General features: G+C 39.5%; 1 protein-coding gene across 1 annotated transcript in view; it reads left to right on the top strand.

Moving 5' to 3' along the window:
• The first annotated feature begins 2112 nt into the window (after positions 1-2112).
• The window catches only part of gabra4 (gamma-aminobutyric acid type A receptor subunit alpha4), a 58446-nt gene continuing 34281 nt past the window's right edge, over positions 2113-26277 (top strand). The window contains exons 1-5 of the mRNA XM_030146188.1: positions 2113-2448; positions 2698-2816; positions 5126-5193; positions 7287-7507; positions 13750-13832. Of these exons, the coding sequence (XP_030002048.1) occupies positions 2360-2448; positions 2698-2816; positions 5126-5193; positions 7287-7507; positions 13750-13832 (580 nt within the window). The 5' untranslated portion in view covers positions 2113-2359. The remainder of the gene's footprint in view (positions 2449-2697; positions 2817-5125; positions 5194-7286; positions 7508-13749; positions 13833-26277) is intronic.

The following is a 26277-nucleotide window of genomic DNA, read 5'->3' as shown; positions in this document are numbered from 1 at the left end:
AATTCATACATTCTGACATTTGATCACATATGTCCTACGTTCTCTTCCCTCTGGTTTCCTGGTGGGATCCCCCAAGGCCTTTGGCCCTTTAAAGACACATTACAGACTAAATATTGTAACATGTACATTCCATTTGAATTTGCTGCCATTAGTGTGGCAGGAAACACTATCACACATTTAGGAGGGAATCACCAACACTTCATTTTCTGAACCCACTTTATCCTCACTAGGGTCATGGGGGTCACTTGGAGCCTATTCCAGCTACTTACGGGCAAAGGTGGGGTACATCCTGGACATGTGACCAGTTCATCTCAGGGCTGAACATATAGAGACAAACAATCACTCTCACATTCACACCTATGGGCAATTTAGATTAACCAATTAACCTATCAGTGCATGTGTTTGGATGGTGGGAGGAGCCAGAGTACCAGAGAGAACCCACACAGACATGAGGAGAACATGCAAACTCCACACAGAAAGGTCCCACCCCCATCGACTGGTGTTGGAATGGAACCCAGGACCTTCTGTCTGTGAGGCACCAGGTCTATCCACTGCACCACTGTGTCGCCCACAACAGGACATATTCATGTAAATGTCAAAGTCATGTGAAACTACCGTTAGTTCTTTCTGACATGTCTGTATGGAGAATACATGAGTAAATAGTTGTGTTGAATGTGTCTTATTGAATGGAAGTTGTTTGTGGTCAGTAGATGTGTTCTGAGGAGAGAACCTGAGCCCAACATTTGGAGGAACCCACATTAACAGCTGAATTCCATCAAATATGCATTTTGGACCATTTGGGTGACCTTTGACCTATAATTGGACCTTGACTCCACACCTTTTGCAGTGCAAAGCACTCTGAAGACATGGCATGTCTCACAAAAAAAAACATTTAAGGGCCCAACGTGAGCATATTGACACATTGTACTTTATCAAAAGTGAAGAAGGTTTGAAAGCTGACAAAAACCCCAAGTTTTCAGGGTTGAAAAAGTAATTTTCGAGGGGGGGGGGTGTATTATGACTGGTTCAGTTCTACATACACTACCTATTTGTTAACAGTAACAATTGGTACTTAAAATAATATAAAACAATCTACCCCATAATATTGTGATGTGTTAGAGGAGCAGCTGGGGAAGTTTCCCAGCATGCATTGGGACAAACTAGTTGGGACATTTTTTATGTCTTTAACAGTGTTCTGAGTTGATAAGACGTGTTTGGTTTTTTTTCTTAATATATAGCACAGTTATGGTGTGTTTTACTCTTTTGATTTGTTATTTTTTTGTTGAATGAATATTTTTGTTGAGTTGCATATTCTTGCACCATGAGCTAAGTCACTCCTTTGTTTCATTATTGTCTGTAATGGTATTCCATAGTAGGGTGGGTAACAATAAAATACAATTTACAAGTCCTCGTCTGTCATTCTTCACATGCTTCTTAGTGTTGGGGTTGAATGATGAATACCTCCTGTGACTGACAGCTTTTCAAGTGAAAGTAACCTTCCTTAAGTAACTAATACTTAAATAGTTATATTGATTAGTTGTTAATAATAACAATTCAATTAAGAGTGGGCATTAACTGGGAATTTTGGTATCGATCTCATACCAATACACACACACCTTAGTATCAATACTATCAATATTTAGATTGATCCTCCCTGCCCTAAGTTAAGTAGATGAACATATTCCTATTAACAACTGACAGTTTATATTACTCACTTTTTAGGAGTAATTTGTTGTGTAATCTGTTGGGATATGAAAGGTGGATTTTACCTCATTTCTTTTAATGTGTCATAGCTGTTAAATGTAATCACATGTTACTCCAAATATGGGGTCAAATCTACTCAACCAAAATGAGTGCAAATTGTTACCTCACTTTTACTGAGTAGATTCTAAAGGTTTGTTTTTACAGTGAAAGAGAGGGAGAGAGGGAGGAGAAAGAGGAGGAAAACTCAAATAGGGAAGGGAGAGAGAGGCAACCACAGTGAGACAGAGTGAAGGAGAGAGAGAGAGAGAGAGAGAGAGAGAGAGAGAGAGAGGAGAGAGAGAGAGAGAGAGAGAGAGAGAGAGAGAGGACTGTATCTTTTCCTGGATGCCATCAGCATCGGCAGAAGCATCCGCACCAGCAGCAACCTGGATCCGAGGTGACCGGGACTATAGGGGTGGAGGTGTTGCGGGTGAAAGGAGAAGGTGCGTTTGTGCGCGCGGTGTTTGTGCGTCTCTGTTGCGCGGAGGAGATCCTGCGGTGGAGCGGAGGACAGCTTTAAACTTGCTACTTTCCAGTTTCTTTTCCTTTCCCTCCTCCTGGACAAAGGCATCTGCCGTGGTGAGATGTGAAGAGGCTTGAAGTATGGCATGCAAACATGGTTTCTGCCAAGAAGAAGGAGATGGTGACAGCGCCGCGCGCCGCTTCCGTCCGGACCCTCTTCTACTTTTTCTGTTTGACTGTTTGGTGAGTGTCTCTGTCCGTGGTGCTGAAAAACTCGTGTTTGGTGAGTGTCTGTCCGTGGTGCTGAAAAACTCGTGTTTGGTGAGTGTCTCTGTCCGTGGTGCTGAAAAACTCGTGTTTGGTGAGTGTCTCTGTCCGTGGTACTGAAAAAACCCCTCTGGGCTCTGGCTGAATTTGGCTGTTTTTCCTGCTTATATGTGTCCTTACCCCCCCCCCCCCCCCCCCCCCCCCATTTCTTTGTGTTATTTCCAGTGTGAAGAAAATCTGTGGACAGACAAGGAAGGATGAAAGGATCTATCCAGAGAATTTTACACGCATTTTAGACCGACTTCTGGATGGTTATGACAACAGGCTGCGACCTGGCTTCGGAGGCAAGTACAACAGAGTTGTTTTAAAAAAGAAAACACATTTTAGTTGATGTTAAACACCCCAAAGAAAAAGTTGTGTCCGATCTCGCTCTGTTATTCATCAAGTTAAAATTCTTCATAAAGTGCCACAGACACCCTGCAGATCGCATTTCACCAGTGTTGTCCTGGTTTTTTTCCCCTTTGCTCTCTGTTGTAATTATATGAAACATGTTGCTTCGTGGACCACTGTTTTCGCATCACACGCGATGATGCCAAATGGTGTTTCAGACTTGATCCTGTAAGCCTGCTGGTAGTTTTGCTTTCTGAAGAGAGGGAAGGCCTTTAAGCTCGCACGTTTAAGCGAATCTAAGTTATATAATCGTGTATGTACGTTGCGGGACAAACGCTTAATGCACAGCCCAAGTGCTAAAAGTACGGGATTTAGGTTTCGTATACATGCCTGAAACCCACGACATACTAAGAAGCAGCCGTTTATTATAAGAGATTGGTTTTTAAGTCAGCAAAGCAGCCTGTCAACAGAAATGTGCAGGCAGGACTGGAGCTCTGCTTTATCCACGCAACATAAGCAAGCCTGGACTGTTTCCCTCGACTTTAATTCACTAGAAAAAGGAGGCAATTAAAAAAAAAAATTCCTATCTGATATTTGCAGTGGTCCAGAGGTGCAACAGCCCAAAAAAAATTATCTATATAAGAAAAAAAAGATAACAGCTCAAAAATTATCCATATAAGAAAAAAAGAGAACAGCCCAAAAAAATTATCCACTATAAGAAAAAAAAAACATTATCCACCTTTTCAATTAAGGGGGTGCTGTTTACCCAGTCGGTCTCTTGCTTTAAAATTAAGGCCACCACAAAAATAAAAGCAGAGGCTGAAAATTTTTAAGGCTTTCAGCTAATGTGGCTAATGCTAACAAAGTAACCCACCAGAAGTGGAGGTCAGTGCGCTAAAAATAAAATTATTTTAAAAATATATAGTGGATAATTTTTTGGGCTGTTCTATTTTTTTTTCTTATAGTGGATAATTTTTGGGTTGTTGCTTTTTAATTTTTATAGTGGATCATTTTCTGAGCTGTTGTCTTTTTTTCTTATAGTGGATAATTTTTTGAGCTGTTGTCTTTTTTTTCTTGTAGTGGATAATTTTTTTGGCAGCTGTCTTTTTTTCTTATAGTGGATAATTTTTTTGAGCTGTTATCTTTTTTTTTTTTCTTATAGTGGATAATTTTTTTGGCAGCTGTCTTTTTTTTCTTATAGTGGATAATTTTTTGAGCTGTTGTCTTTTTTTTCTTATAGTGGATAATTTTTGGGCTGTTGTCTTTTTTTTTCTTATAGTGGGTAATTTTTTGGGCTGTTGTCTTTTTTCTTATAGTGGATCATTTTTTGGGCTGTTGTCTTCTTTTCTTATGGTGGATACCTTTTTGGGCTGTTGTCTTTTTTTCTTATAGTGGATAATTTTTTGAGGTGTTGTCTTTTTTTTTCTTATAGTGGATAATTTTTTGAGCTGTTGTCTTTTCTTTTCTTATAGTGGATAATTTTTTGGGCTGCTGTTTTTTTTTTATAGTGGATAATTTTTTTTGGCAGCTGTCTTTTTTTTCTTATAGTGGGTAATTTTTTGAGCTGTTTTCTTTTTTTTTTTCTTGTAGTGGATCATTTTTGGGCTGTTGTCTTTTTTTTCTTGTAGTGGATCATTTTTTGGGCTGTTGTCTTCTTTTCTTATAGTGGATAATTTTTTGGGCTGTTGTCTTCTTTTCTTATAGTGGATAATTTTTTGAGCTGTTGTCTTTTTTTTTTCTTATAGTGGATAATTTTTGGGCTGTTGTCTTTTTTTTATAGTGGATAATTTTTTGAGCTGTTGTCTTTTTTTTTCTTATAGTGGATAAGTTTTTGGGCTGTTGTCTTTTTTTCTTATAGTGGATAATTTTTTGGGCTGTTGTCTTTTTTTTCTTATAGTGGATAATTTTTTGGGCTGTTGTCTTTTTTTTCTTATAGTGGATAATTTTTTGGGCTGTTGTCTTTTTTTTCTTATAGTGGATAATTTTTTGGGCTGTTGTCTTTTTTTTCTTATAGTGGATAATTTTTTGAGCTGTTGTCTTTTTTTTTTCTTATAGTGGATAATTTTTTGGGCTGTTGTCTTTTTTTTAATAGTGGATAATTTTTTGGGGTGTTGTCTTTTTTTTCTTATAGTGGATAATTTTTTGGGCTGTTGCACCTCTGAGCCCCTGTAATTTTCCACTATACAAAGGCTGTGACATGGAAAGATTTAAAACAGGCAACAGCCATTAAATGTGACACTAGTTTGTTTTATTGTCTCAATAGGGCCTGTGACTGAGGTCAAGACAGACATTTATGTGACCAGTTTTGGGCCTGTCTCAGATGTTGAAATGGTATGTATCCACCACAGAAAACACAACGTCTAACACATTTTTAACCACGTAATGCAGGGGTGTCAAAGTCATTTTAGTTCAGGGGCCACATACAGCCTAATATGATATGTAGTGGACCAGAACTGTAAAATAATAGGATAAAAACTTATAAATAATATCAACTCCAAAGTTTTCTCTATGTTTTTGGGTGAAAAAAGTAACATTTTGTAATGGAAATGTTTACATCTACGAAAATTACTTGAACATAACATAAAAATATATGAACCTGAAAATTTTTAAGAAAAATAAGTGCAATTTTAACAATGTTGCACCATAGTCTATCATTTATACATGTGCATCACAACATACAGATCACAGTGGATCTACAAATACTCAAAACATTTAGTAACAGGCAGAATATTGGTAAAATTCCACATACTTCTCTTCAGATATTTCAGGCTGTTCTTATTTGTTCAGGTTATTCACATTTTTTTGTAAAAGGCTAGTCTGTAAATGGAAACATTTTTCTGTAATTTAACTTTGTTTATACTGAAACAAAGAGGAAAAAATAGCTTTTTTCATTATTTACAGGTTAATATGATAGTATTTTACTGGTCTGACCCACCTCAGATTGAATTGACCTAAAATGATTTTAACATCCTTGACTGTTAATATCTTCAGTATAATTTTGGCATTTTGCAAATTTATCCCATGGGCCAGATTGGATCCTTTGGTGGGCCGGTTTTGGCCCCCAGGCCACATGTTTGACACCTGTGACCTAATGCCTGCCAGATCCCAGCAACCTGTTTAAAAGTTAGGGTTGGAGTTAGATTTAAGCTCGTGAGGCAGAATTGTATAAACTGAACTTCAGTTTAGAGGGAACAACTTCTAGTTTTTGAGTTTAACATGTGGCCAAAACACAATCTGAAGTACATCAGACATGGCTCAAATGCAACCTTAACCTAACCCAAAGTGTAAGACCCACAGGGTTAGGGATATTTAAAAGATAAATAAATACATTTAAAAATTACATGCATTATATTTAATTTAAAGAGAACATGTTCAAGTATGTGAGTTTAACATGTGGCTGAAACACTGTCTAAACTACACTGTAAAAAATTACTCTAGAATTAACACCAAAAAGTTGTAAAATTGCAACATAAAAAACTGTAAGTGACAATACAATGCAAAGTTGTTTATTTGAAAAGATTTTTGTGTAAACGATTGAATCAAATATAGCTGTAGAGTCTGTTAACAAAACCAGATTTGTTTGTAGAAATGATGTATTTCTATTATTTTTAGAAAATAACACTGTAAATTGAAAAAGAATATGGTGCCGTTTAAATTGCAAGACCATAATGTTGAAATAATGGCCTATTTGCTTTTTTTTTCTTTTTCTTTTTCTCATAAAAAAGTTATGAAAAAGTCAACATTTAACAATTTAACATTTTAAACTTGTAAATTAATGGGTTGGTAGAGCTGGTAGAGTGGCTCGTCCAATAACCAAAAGGTTGGTGGTTCAAATCCTGGCTCCGACTGTCAAAGTGTCCGTGGAATTGCCCCCAGTTGGACCTGGTGGTTTTGGAAAGTGCTTTGGACACCATGAGGGAGGAGAAAATGTGCTAAATAGGTGCAGTCCACTTACCATTTCAATCCAGTGTTAAATATGCATGTTTAAACTGTTAAATCCACATGTTACTCTGTAAATATGTTTACAGTTGGATGTGTTTTTTACAGTATTGTTCTGGTAACCACAGCTGCCAGTTTTTTTCTGTAAAGACAACAGGATTTTTTTTTTTTTACAGTGTACATTAGTTCAGACATGGCTCAAACATAACCCAAACCATGACCCTTAAAGTGCCATGAAAAGGTCTGATGTTAAAAGCCTAAAGGCAGCTAAACAGCTAAACTGCTGATTCGTACATTAGCTGCATTCCTTCTGTTTTCATGCTTACAGCAGATGCACCCTACGTTCAGAGCAGATGTTTTCGCTTATCGAGCTTTCTGCAGAATGATTATAAAGTACCATCATCCCACCGACCAGTGTTTGTTGTGTTGACTTCTGCATTATCATGGACGCCTGTTTCTATTTTGTCCGTTTTCTTGCGGTGTAGGAGTACACAATGGACGTGTTCTTTCGACAGACGTGGGTGGACCGGAGGTTGATGTATGAGGGCCCCATAGAGATTCTGAGGCTCAACAATCTGATGGTGACTAAGGTGTGGACTCCGGACACCTTCTTCAGGAATGGCAAGAAGTCGGTGGCTCACAACATGACAGCTCCCAACAAGCTCTTTCGCATCATGAAGAACGGCACTATTCTCTACACCATGAGGTACTGTACTCATCACCATATATTAAAACAGAACCCCCCCGCCCCAAACAAAAGCAGTTACATAACATGATTCATTTGACCAGTGACCCTCTACATATAATGGTTACAACTGCATTTCTAAGATGGAATATATGCAGAGTTTTGCCTCCCAAGCTGAAAGGAATCACTTATTTTAAGATACATTATACAAATTTCAGTATGCTTTTTTACTTATGTGTGTTGAATTCTGGTAATTTTTAAATGTTAGTTAACTGCATCCCAATGCTAACTGTAGCCTAGGTAACTAGGTAAAGGGAAGTATGTTTTTTGTGGAAAAACTGACCCAAGTTGTCTACATAGAACATAGTGTATTTTTGGCTCTTGACAGAAACATAGGCAACACGGACAGTTGTTAGTTTAATAAGGGAGTCAGCTATCATTATATACATATATATATGTGTGTGTGTGTGTGTGTGTGCATTTATTTATTTATTTTTTTACTATTTTTTACTGTTTTAGTTTTTATTAATGTCTGTTTTTAGCTTATCAGCCGATGGCCGTAAGCTGTTGTCGTCATGCGGCGGCTGTCGTCTGTCGTCCATTACAAAAATTTCAATCGTCTTCTCCGAAACTCCAATTCTGATTGTCTTCAAACTTGGTATACAGCTTCTGTATGATGATGTCAACAAAAGTTAGTGAAATTATTTGGATCCAAATCTGATTCTGGATTTGGTGCCACTTTGAAAAATGTCCCCATTAAAAGAGATAGGAAGTGGATGGATGCAGTAACTCACTAAATATAAATGATATCCAGTGTAAATGTCTCCAGTCCAGCCCTGGTGGGGAGATGACCAAAACATAATGTCCACTTGCTGATCAGGATCTTTTTCGGGATTCGGGAATTTACGGAAAATTTAATATGGGCTCTTATGGGGAAAAAATTTCAATCGTCTTTTTGTCCTTAACTCCAGTTCTGACTGACTTCAAACTTGGTCTACAGCTTCTGTATGATGATGTCAACACAAGGGATTGAAATTATTTCATCCGGATCTGATTCTGGATTTGGTGCGACTTCGACAAATTTTCCCATTATAACAGATAGGAAGTGGATTGATCCAATAAATCAGTATCAATGATATCAAGTTGGAATTTGAATTTTTTACAGATCTGATTGGAATATGAGCAAAACATGGGCTATTTCTGTAATAGAATAAATACACAGAACTGGGGGAGAATAAATGGCATCTGGATACATTTCCCAAAGCTTTTCATTTGGCCAGTAAGCTACAGGGCCATTGGTCCTGTTTTTTAATGATACCATCAGCCTGCCCAGGGACTACAGGTGGAAATGTGCACTAGTGCTAGAACCTGGTACACTACATCTCTCCTTTTTAAGGTTAATGTATATTGTGCAGTGTCCCTGCAAAATAAAATAAAATAAAAAATGAAAATGAAATCATTAAAAATAACTCACTTGCAACAACACAGACTCCAATACAAACTTCATGTAAGATTACAGGAGCATGTGCAGATCTGTCATAATTAACTTCCAATTAATAAACATAGGAAATTTAAGAACAATCAATAAAAACCAAACTGATTCCTGTGAATTCTTGGAAATCTAATGATTTAGCTTTACCAGTCCTAGCTATCACAATTCTAGTATTTTTCATTATTTGTATTTGGTTTTTTTTCTTCAATTCAATTTTATAGAGCCCCATATCACTACAAACTCACCTTACAGGGCTTTACAGAAATTGTTGAATTGCTAAAAAAAAAAAAAAACAAAAAAAAACACATAATGAAAATAAGCCAACAGTCAAGTAATCAGTTAGTAAACAATCAATGAAGCAAATGATCAGTGTCCCAGGCATCCCCCGTCCTTAGACCCTCCTCCATCGTGGATACTGAAAATAACCCAAGGTTTGTCATTGTTATTGATATCTAAATGCCTGGTGTACTTTTATACACTGCCTGGCCAAAAAAAAAAAAAAATCACACAAACAATATTTTAGCTTCAGTTATGGGACACGATTGCTGTGGCATCATTTATGCCACGTGATGTTGATCCAATGTCACAATACGTCACTATTTATTTCAATTCATAGTTGCATTACCTTTTGGTCAAGGTCTTGTATTGATGACGCACAGTCAGACAACTGTGTGACGTCGTCTCCATCACATTCCAAAGTTTCTCAGCAGGGTTCAGATCTGGACTCTGGTGTCCGGTCCATATGTTCAAATGATGTCTCATGATCCTGAAAAACTTTTTCACAATTTCAGTCTGACGAATCCTGGTGTTGTTGTCTTGAAATACATCTGAGTCATCAGGGAAGAAAATATCCACTGATGTTCAAACCTGCCTCAGCTGACCGCATTTATGGACGCATGACCCTTTTTACCCCAACTGGTCAAGGCAGATGACCATCCTCCAGGGTCTGCTCCAGGTTTCTGCTGTTAAAAGGAAGGTTTGCTTCACCACTGTCACCAGTCACTAGTGTCTGATCCTGGAGGATTCTGTTGGGTTTCTGTAAATTGGCTTGAGAGTCTGGTTTTGACCAGCTGTATAAATAAAGCAGGGCTCTCAAACTCATTTTCTTTCAGGGACCACATTCAGCCTGATTTGATCTCCAGTGGGCCAGGAAAATAATAGCATAATAACCTAGAAATAATGACAACTCCAAATTTTTGTCTTTGTTTTAGTGCAAAAACCCCCATTAAATTATGAAAATACTTACTTTTATAAACTATCTAAACAAAAAAGATGTGAATTACCTGAAAAAACTGACATTTCTTGAGAAAAATAAGTGCAATTTTAACAATATTCTGCCTCAACTTATCATTTGTCCATGTGCATTATGGATCAGATCTACAAAGACACTAAACACTGAGGAACAGGAAGAAAAATGTTCAAATTGTGCTTAATTTTCTTTAGACATTTCAGGTTGTTTATATTTGTTCAGGTTATTCATGTTTTATTGTTACAGGATAATTTGTCAATGTAAATATTTTCATAATTTAATGTTATTTTTGGACTAAAACGAAGAGAAAAATTTGAAGTTGTCATTATTTATATGCATAATGTACGATTATTTTTTTTCACAACAAACTGAGAAGAAAACCACTCGGAGAGCGCAGACCTCCGCCAAGGCAGATCACTGCCCCCCCCCCCCCCCCCCCCCCGATCACCACCACAATTTAAACATTTGTTCCTTGTGTCTTTATCAACATTCCTGAAATTTTCCTCCAAATCCATCCATAACTTTTTGAGTTATCTTGCACATGGACAGACAGACAGACAAAGCAACGTCAGCAAAATCATGACCTCCTTGGCGGAGGTAAATCTGGAGTCATTATATTCTGTCGGTTCTTCTGCTGTTATTATTTGACTGTAGATCATATTGGTCTGTGTGTGGAACCTGAACTAAAATAAATTCAACAGCCTTAACTGGAATTTTTGCACTTTGCTAATTCATCATTGGAACCTTTGGCGGGACACCTTTGGCCCCCAGGCCGCATGTTTGAGACCCCTGATGTGAAGTGTCATGAGATAAGTTTTGTTAGGATTTGGCACTATATAAATAAAATTTGATTGAATGATTGATTGATTGACTGATTGATTGACTGGCATAGCATTACTGAACCTAGACCTGACCAACTGAAGCAGTCCCAGACGCCCCCCCCCCCCCCCCCCCCCAGGCTTGGACTGGACAGTAGGCCTCTCTTCTCACCCTGATGCTCCCATCACACTAGAACAGGGTCAATCCAGACTCTTCAGATCACATGACCTTTTTCCATTGAAACACAGTCCAATCTATTAAACTGATGATTGTTTCAGAAATGAGAAGCTACTCACTGCATCAGTTAGGGCTGAAGAACTTGATGCATCTGAAACATTAATTACTACAGTAACAAGTGTTCAGAGAACGCAAACCTCCGCTAAGCACCCGAACAGTGTGCATGTGTGGATCGACTATTTCTTTTTAAATTCAACAGTTTCCAGTTTGTTCCATTCAGCAGAAAAAGTTGAAGCTTGTTACCAGTCATGTGTCTGTCCAATTATATTCAATTCACATCAATATTTGTTGAGTTCTAATTTTAAATGTGTGGTAAATGGGATTTTCAGTGTTAAATGTAAATGTCCACAGAGTCCACATTCCACAGTGCATGTGGACAATTTAGTGCCAGATACAAGATATTGTTCTAAGCTACAGGTGGATCCAATTGGAGGCTGATCAGAGTCATTTTGAATTTTTGATGAATTTTCAAAAATTGCTCAATGATGACAGATAGGAAAACTGTAGATGTTGTGACCTTGCTGTGACCTTGAACTTTGGCCTACTGGGACCAAAATGTAATGGGTTGGTCCCAGGGCCTAGGCCTATCTGTGGGGAAGATTTGGGAAAGATGGTTGGAATAGTGAAGTTGCTAACAAACAAACAAACACACAAAGCAAAGTGATCACAACACCTCCTGGTGGAGGTAATAATCCAATGGAAGGATCAGAACTATTTACTAAGTTAATTCCAGGTGGAGATTTTTTTTTGACCAGGTTGTGTATTTTTGAGTTTTATCTCCAAACAGATTTTGCTGTTATGTAAAATGCCCCTCAGCTGCACTTCTTCAATTGCAAATAAAGTATATTTAAGTATATTTTGTGAGATTTCTATCTATAGATCACAGCTATGTTGTCATTTTCACTTAATCCTGTTTCCATTACGAAAACACCTAAAATATTTCAGGCAACATTTTTTCAAAAGCTGCTGTGAAATCAAGGTTTTTGGGGCCACAACAATTCTAAAAGCAGCCCACAAAATCCTAGAGGCATTTAATGAAATTAGTTAAGTCCATCCCACTTCCAGAAACCCACACGTCAGCCTCTAATGACTGTATTTACCTGATTTCATTTTGGTGTCTCCCTCTTGTACTTTAGACACGTGTTTGCCCCGCTGTGTATATTCTTTCTTTTTTACTTACTGTATTTATTTACCTGTGATATTTAATAGACCTTGACTTTAGTGAATAATATTTTTTAGAAATTGTCTTTTTTAATCAAAGTGTGTATTCTTAATACAGTTGTGTGGAATAACAGGAACAATTTACATAATATACATTTTGCATTTTAATGTGGGTGCTCATTTTATAATATGGAATAAAAGAGAGCACAGGCTGTTGAATGTATGCAATCATCCAGTTTTCTTTTTAAGATGAAACCCAGCAGCTTCCAGATTAAACAATATGTGGTGATGTGGAGGCAGTGCAGAGGCTGGCATTGCTTTTAAATCAATACAAGACAGCAGTCAAGCAACAATATGTTGGCCTTTTTTAGTGTTCAGGAATACTGAGATTTCCCAGAATTCACCCACTATAATATTAAGTGCTGGCACATACCTGAGAATTAGTTTTCCTTAATCGGAAATAAGTGAGCTAAAAGCCCTAAGTGTAGTGAAAGGTCAGGGTTATAAGAGAGGAAGTGTTCGGCAGAAATGCAAGGATCACACTTCTTTAGAAAGAGAGCATCTTCTTGTTTCTGTGTTGAGCATGTGACACACAAACGGAACTACTTCAGTTTAATTATGGCTCAAATGTAACCCTAAATCAGTGGTTCTCAACCTTTTTAGGATCGTGACCCCATTTTAACATCACAAATTTCTGGTGACCCCAGACATTCAAAACAGAGACTTTTTTTTTTGCTAAAATTAATTTGTTTTTCGATCATGTAATAGTTTGTTATACTATTTTGCAAATAAACGTTAATTTTAGATGACATTTAGTCTATATAATGTATATTATTGTGGACAGAGGCAGTAAATCCAGGTGTAGATTACTGCACAAAGGGAGAATTTTATTTCCTTGGTCAGGATCTGTCCAGTCAGTCCAGCTGTGATTTACAAGGAGGACAATTAATACTGAACAAACAAGAACTGAAACTATGAATTATGAAAGAGCTGCAGCATCTGAAACTGACCACAGTGAACATTAGACAGATGAACAGAACCACAGTGCTGCAGTCTCACACTCACAGTTTGTCATGTCTTTTATGGATTGGGATTGTCTCTGTCAACTCACCTTATATTTTTTATTAGTAAGTTTTTATTTTTATCAATTACTAGAAATTTCAGGCGACCCAATTTGAATTCTAGGCAACCCCACGTGGGGTCCCAACCCCAAGGTTGAAAAACACTGCCCTAAATCTAATCTTAAAATGGTGGATTTAAAGATGTACCACCTGAAAATTTTACATCTTTTCTGTCTTTCAACAGGTTGACCATCAGCGCTGAATGTCCCATGAAGCTTGTGGACTTCCCCATGGATGGACATGCATGTCCCCTCAAGTTTGGAAGCTGTAAGTGTCATGCTTGTGAAAGAGTTGCATAAATAATAGGTAAAAACAGCAGATCAGGCCTATATTAAAGTTCAAGGACAGGAAGTAGTAGTAGATAGTAGTACATTTGTTTTCTTATGGTCTGGGTCCTTTATGGATATGACAGGAGGTGAGGACAACAACCACAGGCAGATGTTATTAGAGTTTTTCTAACAGGACAGATGACTACGTCTCACTGATAATGTATCTGTTCATCTTCATAAGTGTTACAATACCTCTGCAAAATATGAATCACTACAGAAATAGAAGTGAAGAGGTAGACATATGACTCCTGAAGAACAAGTAAAAGATATAATTTAGTTACTGTAGCAGTCGTCTTTTTAAATCGTTACTATACTGGGCCTTTGCTGTTTATATAAATCACTGTCATATATGTAATATATGAATATATGACAATGCAATAAGAGATATAAACAAATTTAGCCACAGTTAGTGAGAAAACTGGCATTGTCCACTGGCCTCCTCATTGTAAAAGACCTGCTAAAGTACTTCACAAAACTGGAGGGATCATCATTTGCAAGTGGTACACTGTAAAAAAAAAAATCCTGTTGTTTTAATGAAAAAAAACTGGCAGCTGTGGTTACCAGAACAATACTGTAAAAAACACACCCAACTGTAAACATATGTACTGAATAACATGTAGATTTAACATTTTAAACATGTAGATTTAACATTTTAAACATGTAGATTTAACATTGGGTTTAACTGGTAAATGGACTGCACTCATTTAATGCATTTTCTCCACCTTCATGGTGTTCATGTAATGCTGCTAGTACGAACCCAGAACCCAAATGCAGAACTAGGAGGCGGATGTAAAAGTTTACAGAGTTTATTAAATTCAGGTATCACAAAAATACTGGCTGTGATAATGAACAGGATCTTGAGGACAGCAGCCAAGGAAGTCCTCGAGGGATTCGTCCTCCGGGCGAGGGACACGAACCCACGGTTAGTCTCCGGGTTTTGAGTCGGCATGCCGACTAGGGAGAAGCAGAGGGAGGTCAGGGACGGAAACAGGTCAAACACGGGAGAGCAAACAGACAGGCAACAGGACATAGGGGTAAAGCTAGCTCACGTACCAAAAACCAGGCGAAGAGGTCAAAATCCAGGAAGGCAGATGGAGGCAGACAAAACCGACAGGGAGCAGGCAAGACAGGCAAAAACAGGATGACAAAACGGATCGAAACACAGGTAGGCAAACGAACAGACAAGATCAAAACGCTGGTAAGTAGACTACGAGAGAATACGAACTGGCGTCTGATCAGGGGAAAGGACAGGGTATAAATACACAAAAGGGAGGGAAGACAACGAGACACAGGTGGAACACATCAGGGCGGAGTCAGGTAATCAGGGAAAAGGTGAACACGAACCAGGAAGGGAAGTAAAGACAACAGACAAGACACATGAGGAAAACTTAACAAAATAAAACAGGAAGTGGCAGACAAACATAAAAGACAGACAACACCAGACTAACGTCCGGTAGCAGGCTTCACAGTACCCCCCCTCTAGGGACGGCACCAGACGGACCAGGGGCATCAGGATGGCGTCTATGGAAGTCCCGGATCAGGTCTGGATCCAGGATGAATGATGACGGCACCCAGGAACGCTCTTCAGGTCCATACCCTTCCCAGTCCACCAGGTATTGAAAACCCCTCCCACGGCGACGAGCTGCCATCAGGCGGCGGACAGAGTAGACTGGATCTCCGTCGATGAGGCGGGGCGGAGGCGGGGGTTGGGTGGGTGGAACCAGTCGGCTCTCCCTAGCCGGTTTCACTTGGCTCACATGGAAAGTAGGGTGAATTCTCATAGACCTTGGTAATTTTAAACGAACAGAAACAGGATTAATCACTTTAGAAATAGGGAAAGGACCAACAAACCTGGGTGCCAACTTGCGACTCTCCACTCTCAGAGGCAGGTGTTTGGAGGATAACCACACCCGCTGGTCAGGGAGGTAAACTGGAGCTGGAGTCCGATGACGATCAGCAGCCAACTTGAACCGTGCTGATGCTCGTAGCAGGGCCTGTCTGGCCCGGAACCACGTCCTCTTGCACCTCCGGATAAGCGCAAGCACCGAGGGAACACTAACCTCCCTCTCCACAGATGGAAACAGGGGTGGCTGATAGCCGTACACCACGTGAAACGGCGACAAACCAGAAGAAGCACAGGGAAGTGAATTATGTGCATACTCCACCCACAATAGTTGACGGCACCAAGAGGCGGGGTTCTGCGTCGCCAACACCCGGAGCCCCACCTCCAACACTTGGTTTAATCGTTCCGTATGTCCATTCGTCTGTGGGTGGAAACCAGAGGAGAGACTGACAGAGGCACCAATTAATGAACAAAACGCACGCCAAAATCTGGCAATAAACTGAGGACCTCTGTCTGACACAATGTCCTGAGGAAAACCATGTAGACGGCACACATTACTCAACAGCGCCTCCGCTGTTTCCTTAGCAGAAGGCAACTTAGGCATAGGGATGAAATGAACCATCTTAGAAAATCTATCCACAACAGTCAAAACAGTAGTGTTACCGTCAGAAGGAGGGAGGCCCGTCACAAAATCCAATGCAATCTCTGACCAGGGCCTCCTGGGGGTCGGCAGTGGTCGTAGCAGGCCGGATGGAGATCTGCTTGAAGACTTACAGGAGGCACAAACAGGACAGGCAGCCACATACTCAGTTACGTCCTTCTCCATTCCCCTCCACCAAAACCGCTGTCTAATAATAAACAGGGTTCTCTTAACCCCGGGGTGGCACGCCATCTTGATGGTGTGGGCCCAATGGATTACCTGGGAACGAAGGTTAGGGGGAACAAACAGCCGGTCTGGCGGAACACCATCCGGAACAGAGTAATTAACGAGTCCATCAGACAGTCTTTTCCATGTCCCACTGAAAAGCCCCCACAAAACAAGTGTCCGGTAATATAGTCTCGGGAATAGTAGGAGGGTCCTCAGAGTGAAACACCCTAGACAGAGCATCCGGTTTACCATTCTTAGATCCAGGACGATAAGACAGGGTGAAGTTAAAGCGGGTGAAAAAACAGGGCCCATCTGGCCTGACGAGAGTTAAGACGTTTTGCTGACCTTAGATATTCGAGGTTTTTATGATCCGTCCAAATCAGGAACGGAACCTCCGTCCCCTCCAACCAGTGTCGCCACTCCTCCAGAGCCACCTTGATGGCTAAGAGCTCTCGGTTGCCGATGTCGTAATTCCTCTCTGCCTGGGAGAGTCTCCGGGACAGAAAGGCGCACGGATGGAGCTTGTTGTCCTTTAGCGATCTTTGTGAGATGACCGCCCCCACTCCTAGATCGGAGGCGCCGACCTCTACCATGAACTGCAGGGACGGGTCCGGCACGGCCAGGATGGGAGCCGAAGAAAAGGCTCCTTTAAGGCTGGAAAAAGCCTTGTCCGCTTCTGGACTCCATCTAAACACAGACTTGGGAGACGTGAGACTGTGCAGGGGGGCAGCCACTCTGCTGAACCCCCGGATAAACTTTCTGTAGAAATTAGCAAATCCCAGAAACCTCTGAACTTCCCTCCGGTTAGACGGCGTAGGCCATTCCTTTACCGCACTAACCTTTTCTGGGTCCATCTGGACCCTCCCCTCTGCGATGATGAAGCCCAGGAACGAAACTGATGGACGATGAAACTCACACTTTTCTGCTTTAACAAACAGCTGATTCTCGAGGAGCCTCTGTAGCACTTGACGAACGTGCTGAACATGTGATTCCTCGTCTGGTGAAAAAAATCAGAATATCGTCCAAATATACAAACACAAAAACATTTAACATGTCCCTGAGTACGTCATTGACCAGAGCCTGAAAAACAGCTGGGGCATTGGTTAAGCCAAAAGGCATGACGAGGTACTCGTAGTGACCGCTAGGGGTGTTAAACGCCGTTTTCCACTCATCCCCCTCTCTAATTCTAACCAAATGATATGCGTTACGGAGGTCCAGCTTAGTGAAAACTTTGGCCCCATGCAACAACTCAAAAGCGGACGACATAAGGGGTAGAGGATATCTATTGCGCACAGTAATGTCATTTAAACCCCGGTAATTAATACAAGGTCTCAGAGACTTATCTTTTTTGTCGACAAAAAAGAATCCTGCCCCTGCAGGTGACGAGGAGGGTCTAATAAGGCCGGCAGCCAGTGACTCATCAATATATTTCTTCATAGCTATAGTCTCAGGACCCGACAGGGAATACAATCTCCCCTTAGGGGGGCTGGTACCAGGGCGCAGTTCAATAGCACAGTCATATGGTTGGTGTGGAGGAAGAGCTGTAGCCTTAGATTTACTGAATACCTCCTTAAGGTCATGGTAACAATGAGGGACCTTCTCCAAGGCAGGAAAATCCTCTTCACTCTCTTTAGGGAGGTTGACCGGAGCCACAGAAATCTGCGGAACTTCAGAAAATGTCACAAGAGAGTTAGTACAAACACGATGGGTCTCACATCCTCCTCCCCAAGACTGGACCTCCCCCGTATTCCAGTCAATATGTGGCTCATGTAGTTGAAGCCAGGGGAAACCCAAAATAAGGGGTTGTGAATCAGACTTGTACACATGAAAGCTGAGATTCTCTGTGTGCCCATCAGAAAAACGCACACTGACAGCTTGAGTACGGTGAGTTACACGACATATGACGTGGTCATCCAGGGCCCGGGCTTCCAACGGACGCTGTACAGGGACCAGATCAAGGTTCAGTCTCTTGGCCAGGTTAACGTCCATTAAATTTGCGTCTGATCCGGAATCGATCAGAACGGGCAGCTGTAGAGACACAGACTCAGAACAGAGAAAGACCAGTGGAAACTGACGAGGTGAGGATGAAAGACATACTGTCCTACTTAGCAGCGACCCCTCACCTGATTTGCCCTCAGGCTTCAGAGGACAGCTGGCGACTCTGTGGCCCCCTTGTCCGCAGTATAGACATAGACCCTCGGTTAGGCGACGTCGACGTTCTTCTGCAGAGATATGGGTACGTCCCAGCTGCATGGGTTCCTCTTTAGGAGTTTTACCAGTTTCTTTAACAGGGAACCAAACAGTCTCTCGAGCAACCACAGAACCAGACGAAGCAGATGAGTGATTCTCAGATCCTTCTGCCTGCCAAACTGAGTCCTGATCAGCGACCCGGACAGCCTCAGCAATGACGTCATCCAGAGAATGGAGCGGTTGATGAAGCGCCATCTCTCGGCCCACCGAACGACACAAGCCGCTCAAAAAGGCAGTAATCAAGGCCTGATTGTTCCAGCCTGATTCTACCGCTAGGGACCGAAAATCACTTACATACTGCCTAATAGACCTTTCTCCCTGTCTTAGCCTCATTAGCTCGTGTCCGGCTAGTTGGCCTCTAACAGGGTGATCATAAACCCTTTTAAGTTCAGCCACTAAACATGAAAAAGACTGAACTGCCGGTGAGCCTTGTTCAAAAAGAGCATTGAAGTAGCTCAGAGGAGGGCCTTCCAACAAACTAGCAACATAGGCGATCTTAACAGAGTCTTTAGAAAAACGAGTGGGTTGGGAATCAAAAATGAGCTGGAGCTGGGTGAAAAAATTGCGACAAGTGTCTGGGTTACCTGAATACTTGGAGGGAGGAGGGATGTTAGGCTCATCCGAACCTCTCACAGGCGGATTGGTAACCCGTGACTCGCCTGAAGTGGCAGCGGCCGCGGCCTGGGTACTGGAGAGCAGCGTGACCTGTGTAGTGAGTTGGTTCATCTTGTCTAGCAGGGTATGGAGGGCTTGGTCATGTCCCCCCAGTCGCTGCCCCTGAGACTGAATTGCCTCCCGGACCTGATTAAGTTCTGCTGGGTTCATGTTTTGGCCAGTTCGTACTGTAATGCTGCTAGTACGAACCCAGAACCCAAATGCAGAACTAGGAGGTGGATGTAAAAGTTTACAGAGTTTATTAAATTCAGGTATCACAAAAAATACTGGCTGTGATAATGAACAGGATCTTGAGGACAGCAGCCAAGGAAGTCCTCGAGGGATTCGTCCTCCGGGCGAGGGACACGAACCCACGGTTAGTCTCCGGGTTTTGAGTCGGCACGCCGACTAGGGAGAAGCAGAGGGAGGTCAGGGACGGAAACAGGTCAAACACGGGAGGGCAAACAGACAGGCAACAGGACATAGGGGTAAAGCTAGCTCACGTACCAAAAACCAGGCGAAGAGGTCAAAATCCAGGAAGGCAGATGGAGGCAGACAAAACCGACAGGGAGCAGGCAAGACAGGCAAAAACAGGATGACAAAACGGGTCGAAACACAGGTAGGCAAACGAACAGACAAGATCAAAACGCTGGTAAGTAGACTACGAGAGAATACGAACTGGCGTCTGATCAGGGGAAAGGACAGGGTATAAATACACAAAAGGGAGGGAAGACAATGAGACACAGGTGGAACACATCAGGGCGGAGTCAGGTAATCAGGGAAAAGGTGAACACGAACCAGGAAGGGAAGTAAAGACAACAGACAAGACACATGAGGAAAACTTAACAAAATAAAACAGGAAGTGGCAGACAAACATAAAAGACAGACAACACCAGACTAACGTCCGGTAGCAGGCTTCACAGTTCAAAGCACTTTCCAAAACCACCAGGTCCAACCGGGAGCAATTCAGGGTTCAGTGTCTTCCATGGATATATGGACAGTCAAAGCCAGGATTCAAACCACCAACCCTTTGGTTATTGGATGAGCCGCTCTACCAGTTCTATCAACCCATTAATTTACAAGCTTAAAATGTTACATTAAAAATGTTTTCTTTTTTTTTTTAAGAACTTTTTATCAAAAAGAAAAAAAAAAACCAAATAGGTCATTATTTCAACATTATGGGTTTTGCAATTTAAATGGCACCGCATTGTTTTTCAGTTTACAGTTTTATTTTCTAAAAACAATAGAAGTACATCATTTCTACATACAAATCTGGTTTTGTTAACAGACTCTTCCTGTAAGAACTACAGCTATATTTGATTTACACATCCACATCCAAAGTGCAATGTGACAAACTTAACAAAATCAGTGCACAAATACAGGATCATTAAAAGCAACTGCGAATAAATGCATTTAAATAATCAACAATAAATAATCAATAAATACCAATGCAGACTAAAAGACTAAAAGACCCTATTGGTTCTGCTAACATTAAAAAAAAAAAAAAAATCATATAAAATGACTAAAGTGGCTTCTGTCAGAGTTGAAGGAATAAAAGATGTAGAATATCTGCTGGTTCTGCTCTGAGGAGCATAGTAACGCCGTCCTGAAGGCATCAAGACAAACTTCTGACGCTGGAACACATGTGAGGGTCCTGATGATGGACTGGGCTTTTCTCACCACCTGAAGCTCCCAGAGGGAAGACAGGTCTAAGTCTGACTCCAATGATCTTGGAGCATATTTTTACAGTAACATGCAGACTGTTCTTGTCTTTCATAGTTAAAACATTGAACCAACAGATAAAAGAAAAAGTTAAAAGGCTTTCAATAAATGAACAATAAAAGTTCCTTAAAATCTTCTCACTGACACTAAAAGAGTTCAGTCTCCTCATCAGATGGATTCTCTGTACATTTGGGCTGTGAGCTGATCATTTGTTGACTGCATTTTAAAACTATTTCTGTCATCTACATTTATGATATCAGCCTTTTTTTGTGAAAGTCTGTTCAGTTACTCTTCCCTACCTGGGTGTCTTTTTTCTGCTCCTTTACAGCGATAACACTATGAAAGATTAAGTTTAGAAATGGAGTTAGCTAACATCAGTAAGTCTTTACATCCCAGACCAACATAGACTCCAACAAAAAGGTTGTATAAGCACATGCACATCTTAAATGTCTGCATGTGCTTGTTTGAATGCTTCTTTTACTTGATCAACTCACCACTTTCCATGTATTTTTTTTTTTTTTTTTAACTTAAGTAGACTGAACAACTACACAAAATCAGACCATTTCTTAAATACTACTACTACTACTACTACTACTACTACTACTACTACTACTACTACTAATGATAATAATAATAATAATAACTGTATTTATATAGCACCTTTAAAAACTGAGTGCTTTGACAGACAAAGCAAAAATGCACAACAGCAGAATAAAAACAGCAAACAACACAACACAATAAAAGAGATGAGTACAGCAAACATGAAAACACGACTAACTTTGAATGTATCGTAGTGGACAGAACATGATGGTGTCAGATCAATGCGAAACGAAGGAGTGGAATAAAACAACATGTCAATATAAATGAAGAACCAAAACACGGTAAAATGAAATATTAAATAAATATTATATAATATAAATATTGAATATTAAATGACAATCATTTCAGAAGTTCTCAGTTCAGTTTCAGTTTCGAGGGGGTGTTTTGCCTCTGGAGATGAAACAACTCTAAACCCTAGTGCAACAAAAACAAAGACATCTTTCCTATCAACAAAGGCTTTCCATGTAGTTATTGTTCCACTGTTCAGTTTGTTGATGTGATGGCTGATTGAAAAGTCTGTGGGAGGCTTCAACCAAGGAACCAGTTTGTCAACAGGACTCCTCTGTTCTATCAAAGCCCACCCCACAGATAACAGCAAACCACTTTAATAAGAGCAAATCAAATGTTTGCTTTTATGCCGCTTTTCCATCGTTGGGATTAGTTTGGCTCGCCTCAGTGTGACATTATCCTAAATACGACTGCAGCTACAACCAACACAACAATGAAAGTGTTAAATAAAACTGAAGATATACTTTAAGATATCATTTCTAAAAGGAAATGCTACATTAAGATTTTTATGTGTTTTTATCTGGGGTCAGTTTATCAAGATGGAGTCAAGGTTATTATCGTTAACGAAAACTAACGAAATGACGAAAACTAGAATTGTAAAAACATTTTTGTTAACTGAAATAAATAAAAACTGTAATTAAAAGAAAAAAAACGATAAATAACTGGCTCAAGTTGAAAGTAAACGCATACTTAAATCCAGAATCTTTTCCCAACTACTGTACGTATGATCCTTTGCACCATTTGTCCTACTAACTGCTATTTGGGTTTTTTAGTTTTCGCATGCGAACATTTAGCTATTATCACGAAAAACATTTCATCTAAAGCCTGCTACGTACTCTGTGAGAACACAGGATTTTCTGCTCGCTCCCGGAGCTGCAGAATTATCTTCTTATGTGGTGTGTCAGAACTATTCTGTAATAGGTCAGGTATTCAAAGTGGGTGTGGTTAATGCGGAAAAGTCACCCCCCACACACAAGTCTGACAAGTGAGTTTCTCGTGAAGAATGAAATGTCCTGGACGGAACAAACTTTATTCTTGTTCTTGCCACAGCGAGGAAACAAAAAAATTTCTCTATTTTTGTGGAATATGCAGCAAGCCTAAAAGCAATAGCATTTGTCAGGTGCTATTAGGTCATAAATATTTTGTATGTATACACAGACCAAGGTTATTATCGTTAATAAAAACTAACGAAATGACGAAAACTAGAATTGTAAAAACATTTTCGTTAACTGAAATAAATAAAAACTATAATTAAAAGAAAAAAATGATAACTAACTGAAACTGTATTGTGTGTTTACAAAACTAACTAAAACGGATAAAAATTATGGATAAAATTCCCTTCATTTTCGTCTTTGTCAACGTCGGATTGATACGAAATCGATTTATTTCCCTCAAGCAAGTTTAGCTAGCAGCACCATAGGATATTTAACGGTCTGCCACTTGTGTTCACTTGTGGTTTCCAGTCGTCTTCTGGTCCCCACTCTACCTGGAAACATGGAGACTAAAGCAGCAGAGTCCTGTCTGGGATTTATTTGAATATGACGGAGAAGAAGAGAAAAGAGACGACAAAACTAAAACTAAACTAAAACTAAGCATTTAGAAAATAATGAAAACTAACAAAAACTAGCAAACCTGCTCTAAAAATGAATTAAAACTAAGTGAATTAGAGAAAAAAAAGTCAAAACTATATAAACTAAACTAGAATGAAAAATCCTTGACTGCAGCCCATGCCTGAGTACGAGTGGGTGTTCCGGGGCCCAAACAGTAGGTGGCGGTGTGGAGGGAATTCTGACGCTATTCAACAAACACAGAAGTCAGAAGAAGACAAACTCTAATTAGCCTGTTTGAAGCAAAGAGAAGAAGAGCTTATTCACCTCTGTTTGCACTTTTTCATTTATTTTATTCTAAGGTTTCTGTTTTCTTTCATCTGAAATAAAGGCCTTAAATATATTTGCCTGGGACTACTTTTACTTATGGTAACAGACCTAGCTGAGATAAAATATATGAAAAAACTAAAACTAAACTAAAACTAAGCATTTAGAAAAGAACAAAAACTCATAAAAACTAGCAAACCTGCTCAAAAAAAGAAATTAAAACTAACTGAATTAGAGAAAAAAAAAAATTCAAAACTAAATAAAACTAAACTATCATGAAAAATCCAAAACTATTAGAACCTTGGAGGGAGGTGACTTTCAAAAATGTGCATTTTCAGAGATTTTCCCACATCCGTCTGTGACCAGTCTGTGACCAGCATGAGTTCATGTCATGTTTAGTTTGGCTTCAGCCTACATGGCACCTTGGCAAAATTTTTAGTAGAAATAGTATGGTGGTCCCTGCTCTCATGCATGCATGAGTCCACATAAGTCTTGCTCAGGGGTCTCAAACTCATTTTCTTTCAGGGGCCATATTCAGCCTGATTTGATCTGCAGTAAAATAATAACAGAATAACCTAGAAATAATGACAACTGCAAATTTATGTCTGTGTTTTAGTGCAAAAAACCCCCATTAAATTATGAAGATACTTACTTTTATAAACTACCCCCCCTCAAAAAAGTGAATAACCTGAAAAAAATTAAATTTCTTAAGAAAAATAAGTGCAATTTTAACAATATTCTGCCTCCACTTCTCATTAGTCCATGTGCATTCTGGATCACATCTACAAAGACACTAAACACTGAGGAACAGGAAGAAAAGAGTTAAACTTGTGCTTCATTTTCTTTAGACGTTTCAGGTTGTTCATATTTGTTCAGGTTATTCATATTTTATTGTTACAAGATAGTTTGAAAATGTAAATATTTTCATAATTTAATGTTATTTTTTGCACTAAAACAAAGACAGAAATTTGAAGTTGTCATTATTTATAGACATAATGGAATATTATTTTTTTCACATCAAACCAAGAAAAAAATCTGCAGTCACTCTTTTTTGTCGGTTCTTCTGCTGTTATTATTTGACTGTAGATCAGATTGATCTGGATGTGGAACCGCAACTAATATGAGTTCCACAGCCTGGACTGTGGAATTTATACACTTTGCAGATTCATCCCAGGGGCCGGATTGGAACCTTTGGCGGGACGCATGTTTGACACCCCTGGTCTAGCCGATAGCAGTAGAATGTAAAAACAACTTTACAAAGATGAGTTCACATTTCCAAGCATGAAAACAGAACCAAAGTGTTTTTCAGTCCTTTAATGTGACCACAGCCATATTACAGATTCTAAACCCTAGACACATGAGAAAAAAGCTCTGTGCTTATTCTGCAAAGTGGGGGTGTGCCAACTGAAATCTACTGCAGGTAGTACATAGACTGGTGATACCTCATCTAAAATCCAGTCTGCTCTGGTATGTGATCCTTGCACATTGAACAATCTGCATGACTGGGCTGGTGGTGGGAGTTCATAGGAATTTAAGTTGAATGCATCTACCACATAAATGTCAGAGTTTACATTTTCAAACATGAACTAATATTAAACGTTGTAATAATAATAATAATAATAATAATAATAATAATAATAATAATAATAATAATGATAATAATTTAAATCAGGGGTCTCAAACATGCGTACCGCCAAAAGTTCCACTCCGACCCCTAGGATGAATTTGCAAAGTGCAAAAAATTCCACAGTCACGGCTGTGGAACTCATTTTAGTTCAGGTTTCACGTACAGACCAATAGGATCTACAGTCAAATAATAACAGCAGAAGAACCTAAAAACAATAATGACTTCTTAGTTTGATGTGAAAAAAATAATATTACATTGTGCCTATAAATAATGACAACTTCAAATTTTTCTTTGTTTTAGTGTAAAAAATAACACTAAATTATGAAAATATTTACATTTACAAACTATCCTGTAACAATAAAATGTGAATAAACGGAACAAATACGAACAACCTGAAATGTCTAAAGAAAATGAAGCACAAGTTTAACTCTTTTCTTCCTGTTCCTCAGTGTTTAGTGTCTTTGTAGATCTGATCCAGAATGCACATGGACTAATGAGAAGTGGAGGCAGAAGATTGTTAAAATTGCACAGATTTTTCTTAAGAAATTTCATTTTTTTCAGGTTATTCCCATCTTTTTTGTTTGGATAGTTTATAAAAGTAAGTATTTTCAATTTAATGGTTTTTTTTTGCACTAAAACACAGACATACATTTGCAG

The sequence above is a fragment of the Sphaeramia orbicularis genome, chromosome 10 (assembly GCF_902148855.1).
Source record: "Sphaeramia orbicularis chromosome 10, fSphaOr1.1, whole genome shotgun sequence".
NCBI classification, from domain to species: Eukaryota; Metazoa; Chordata; class Actinopteri; order Kurtiformes; family Apogonidae; genus Sphaeramia; species Sphaeramia orbicularis.
The sequence above is the reverse complement of the archived record's forward strand: the minus strand, read 5'-3'. Positions and strand labels throughout refer to the sequence as shown.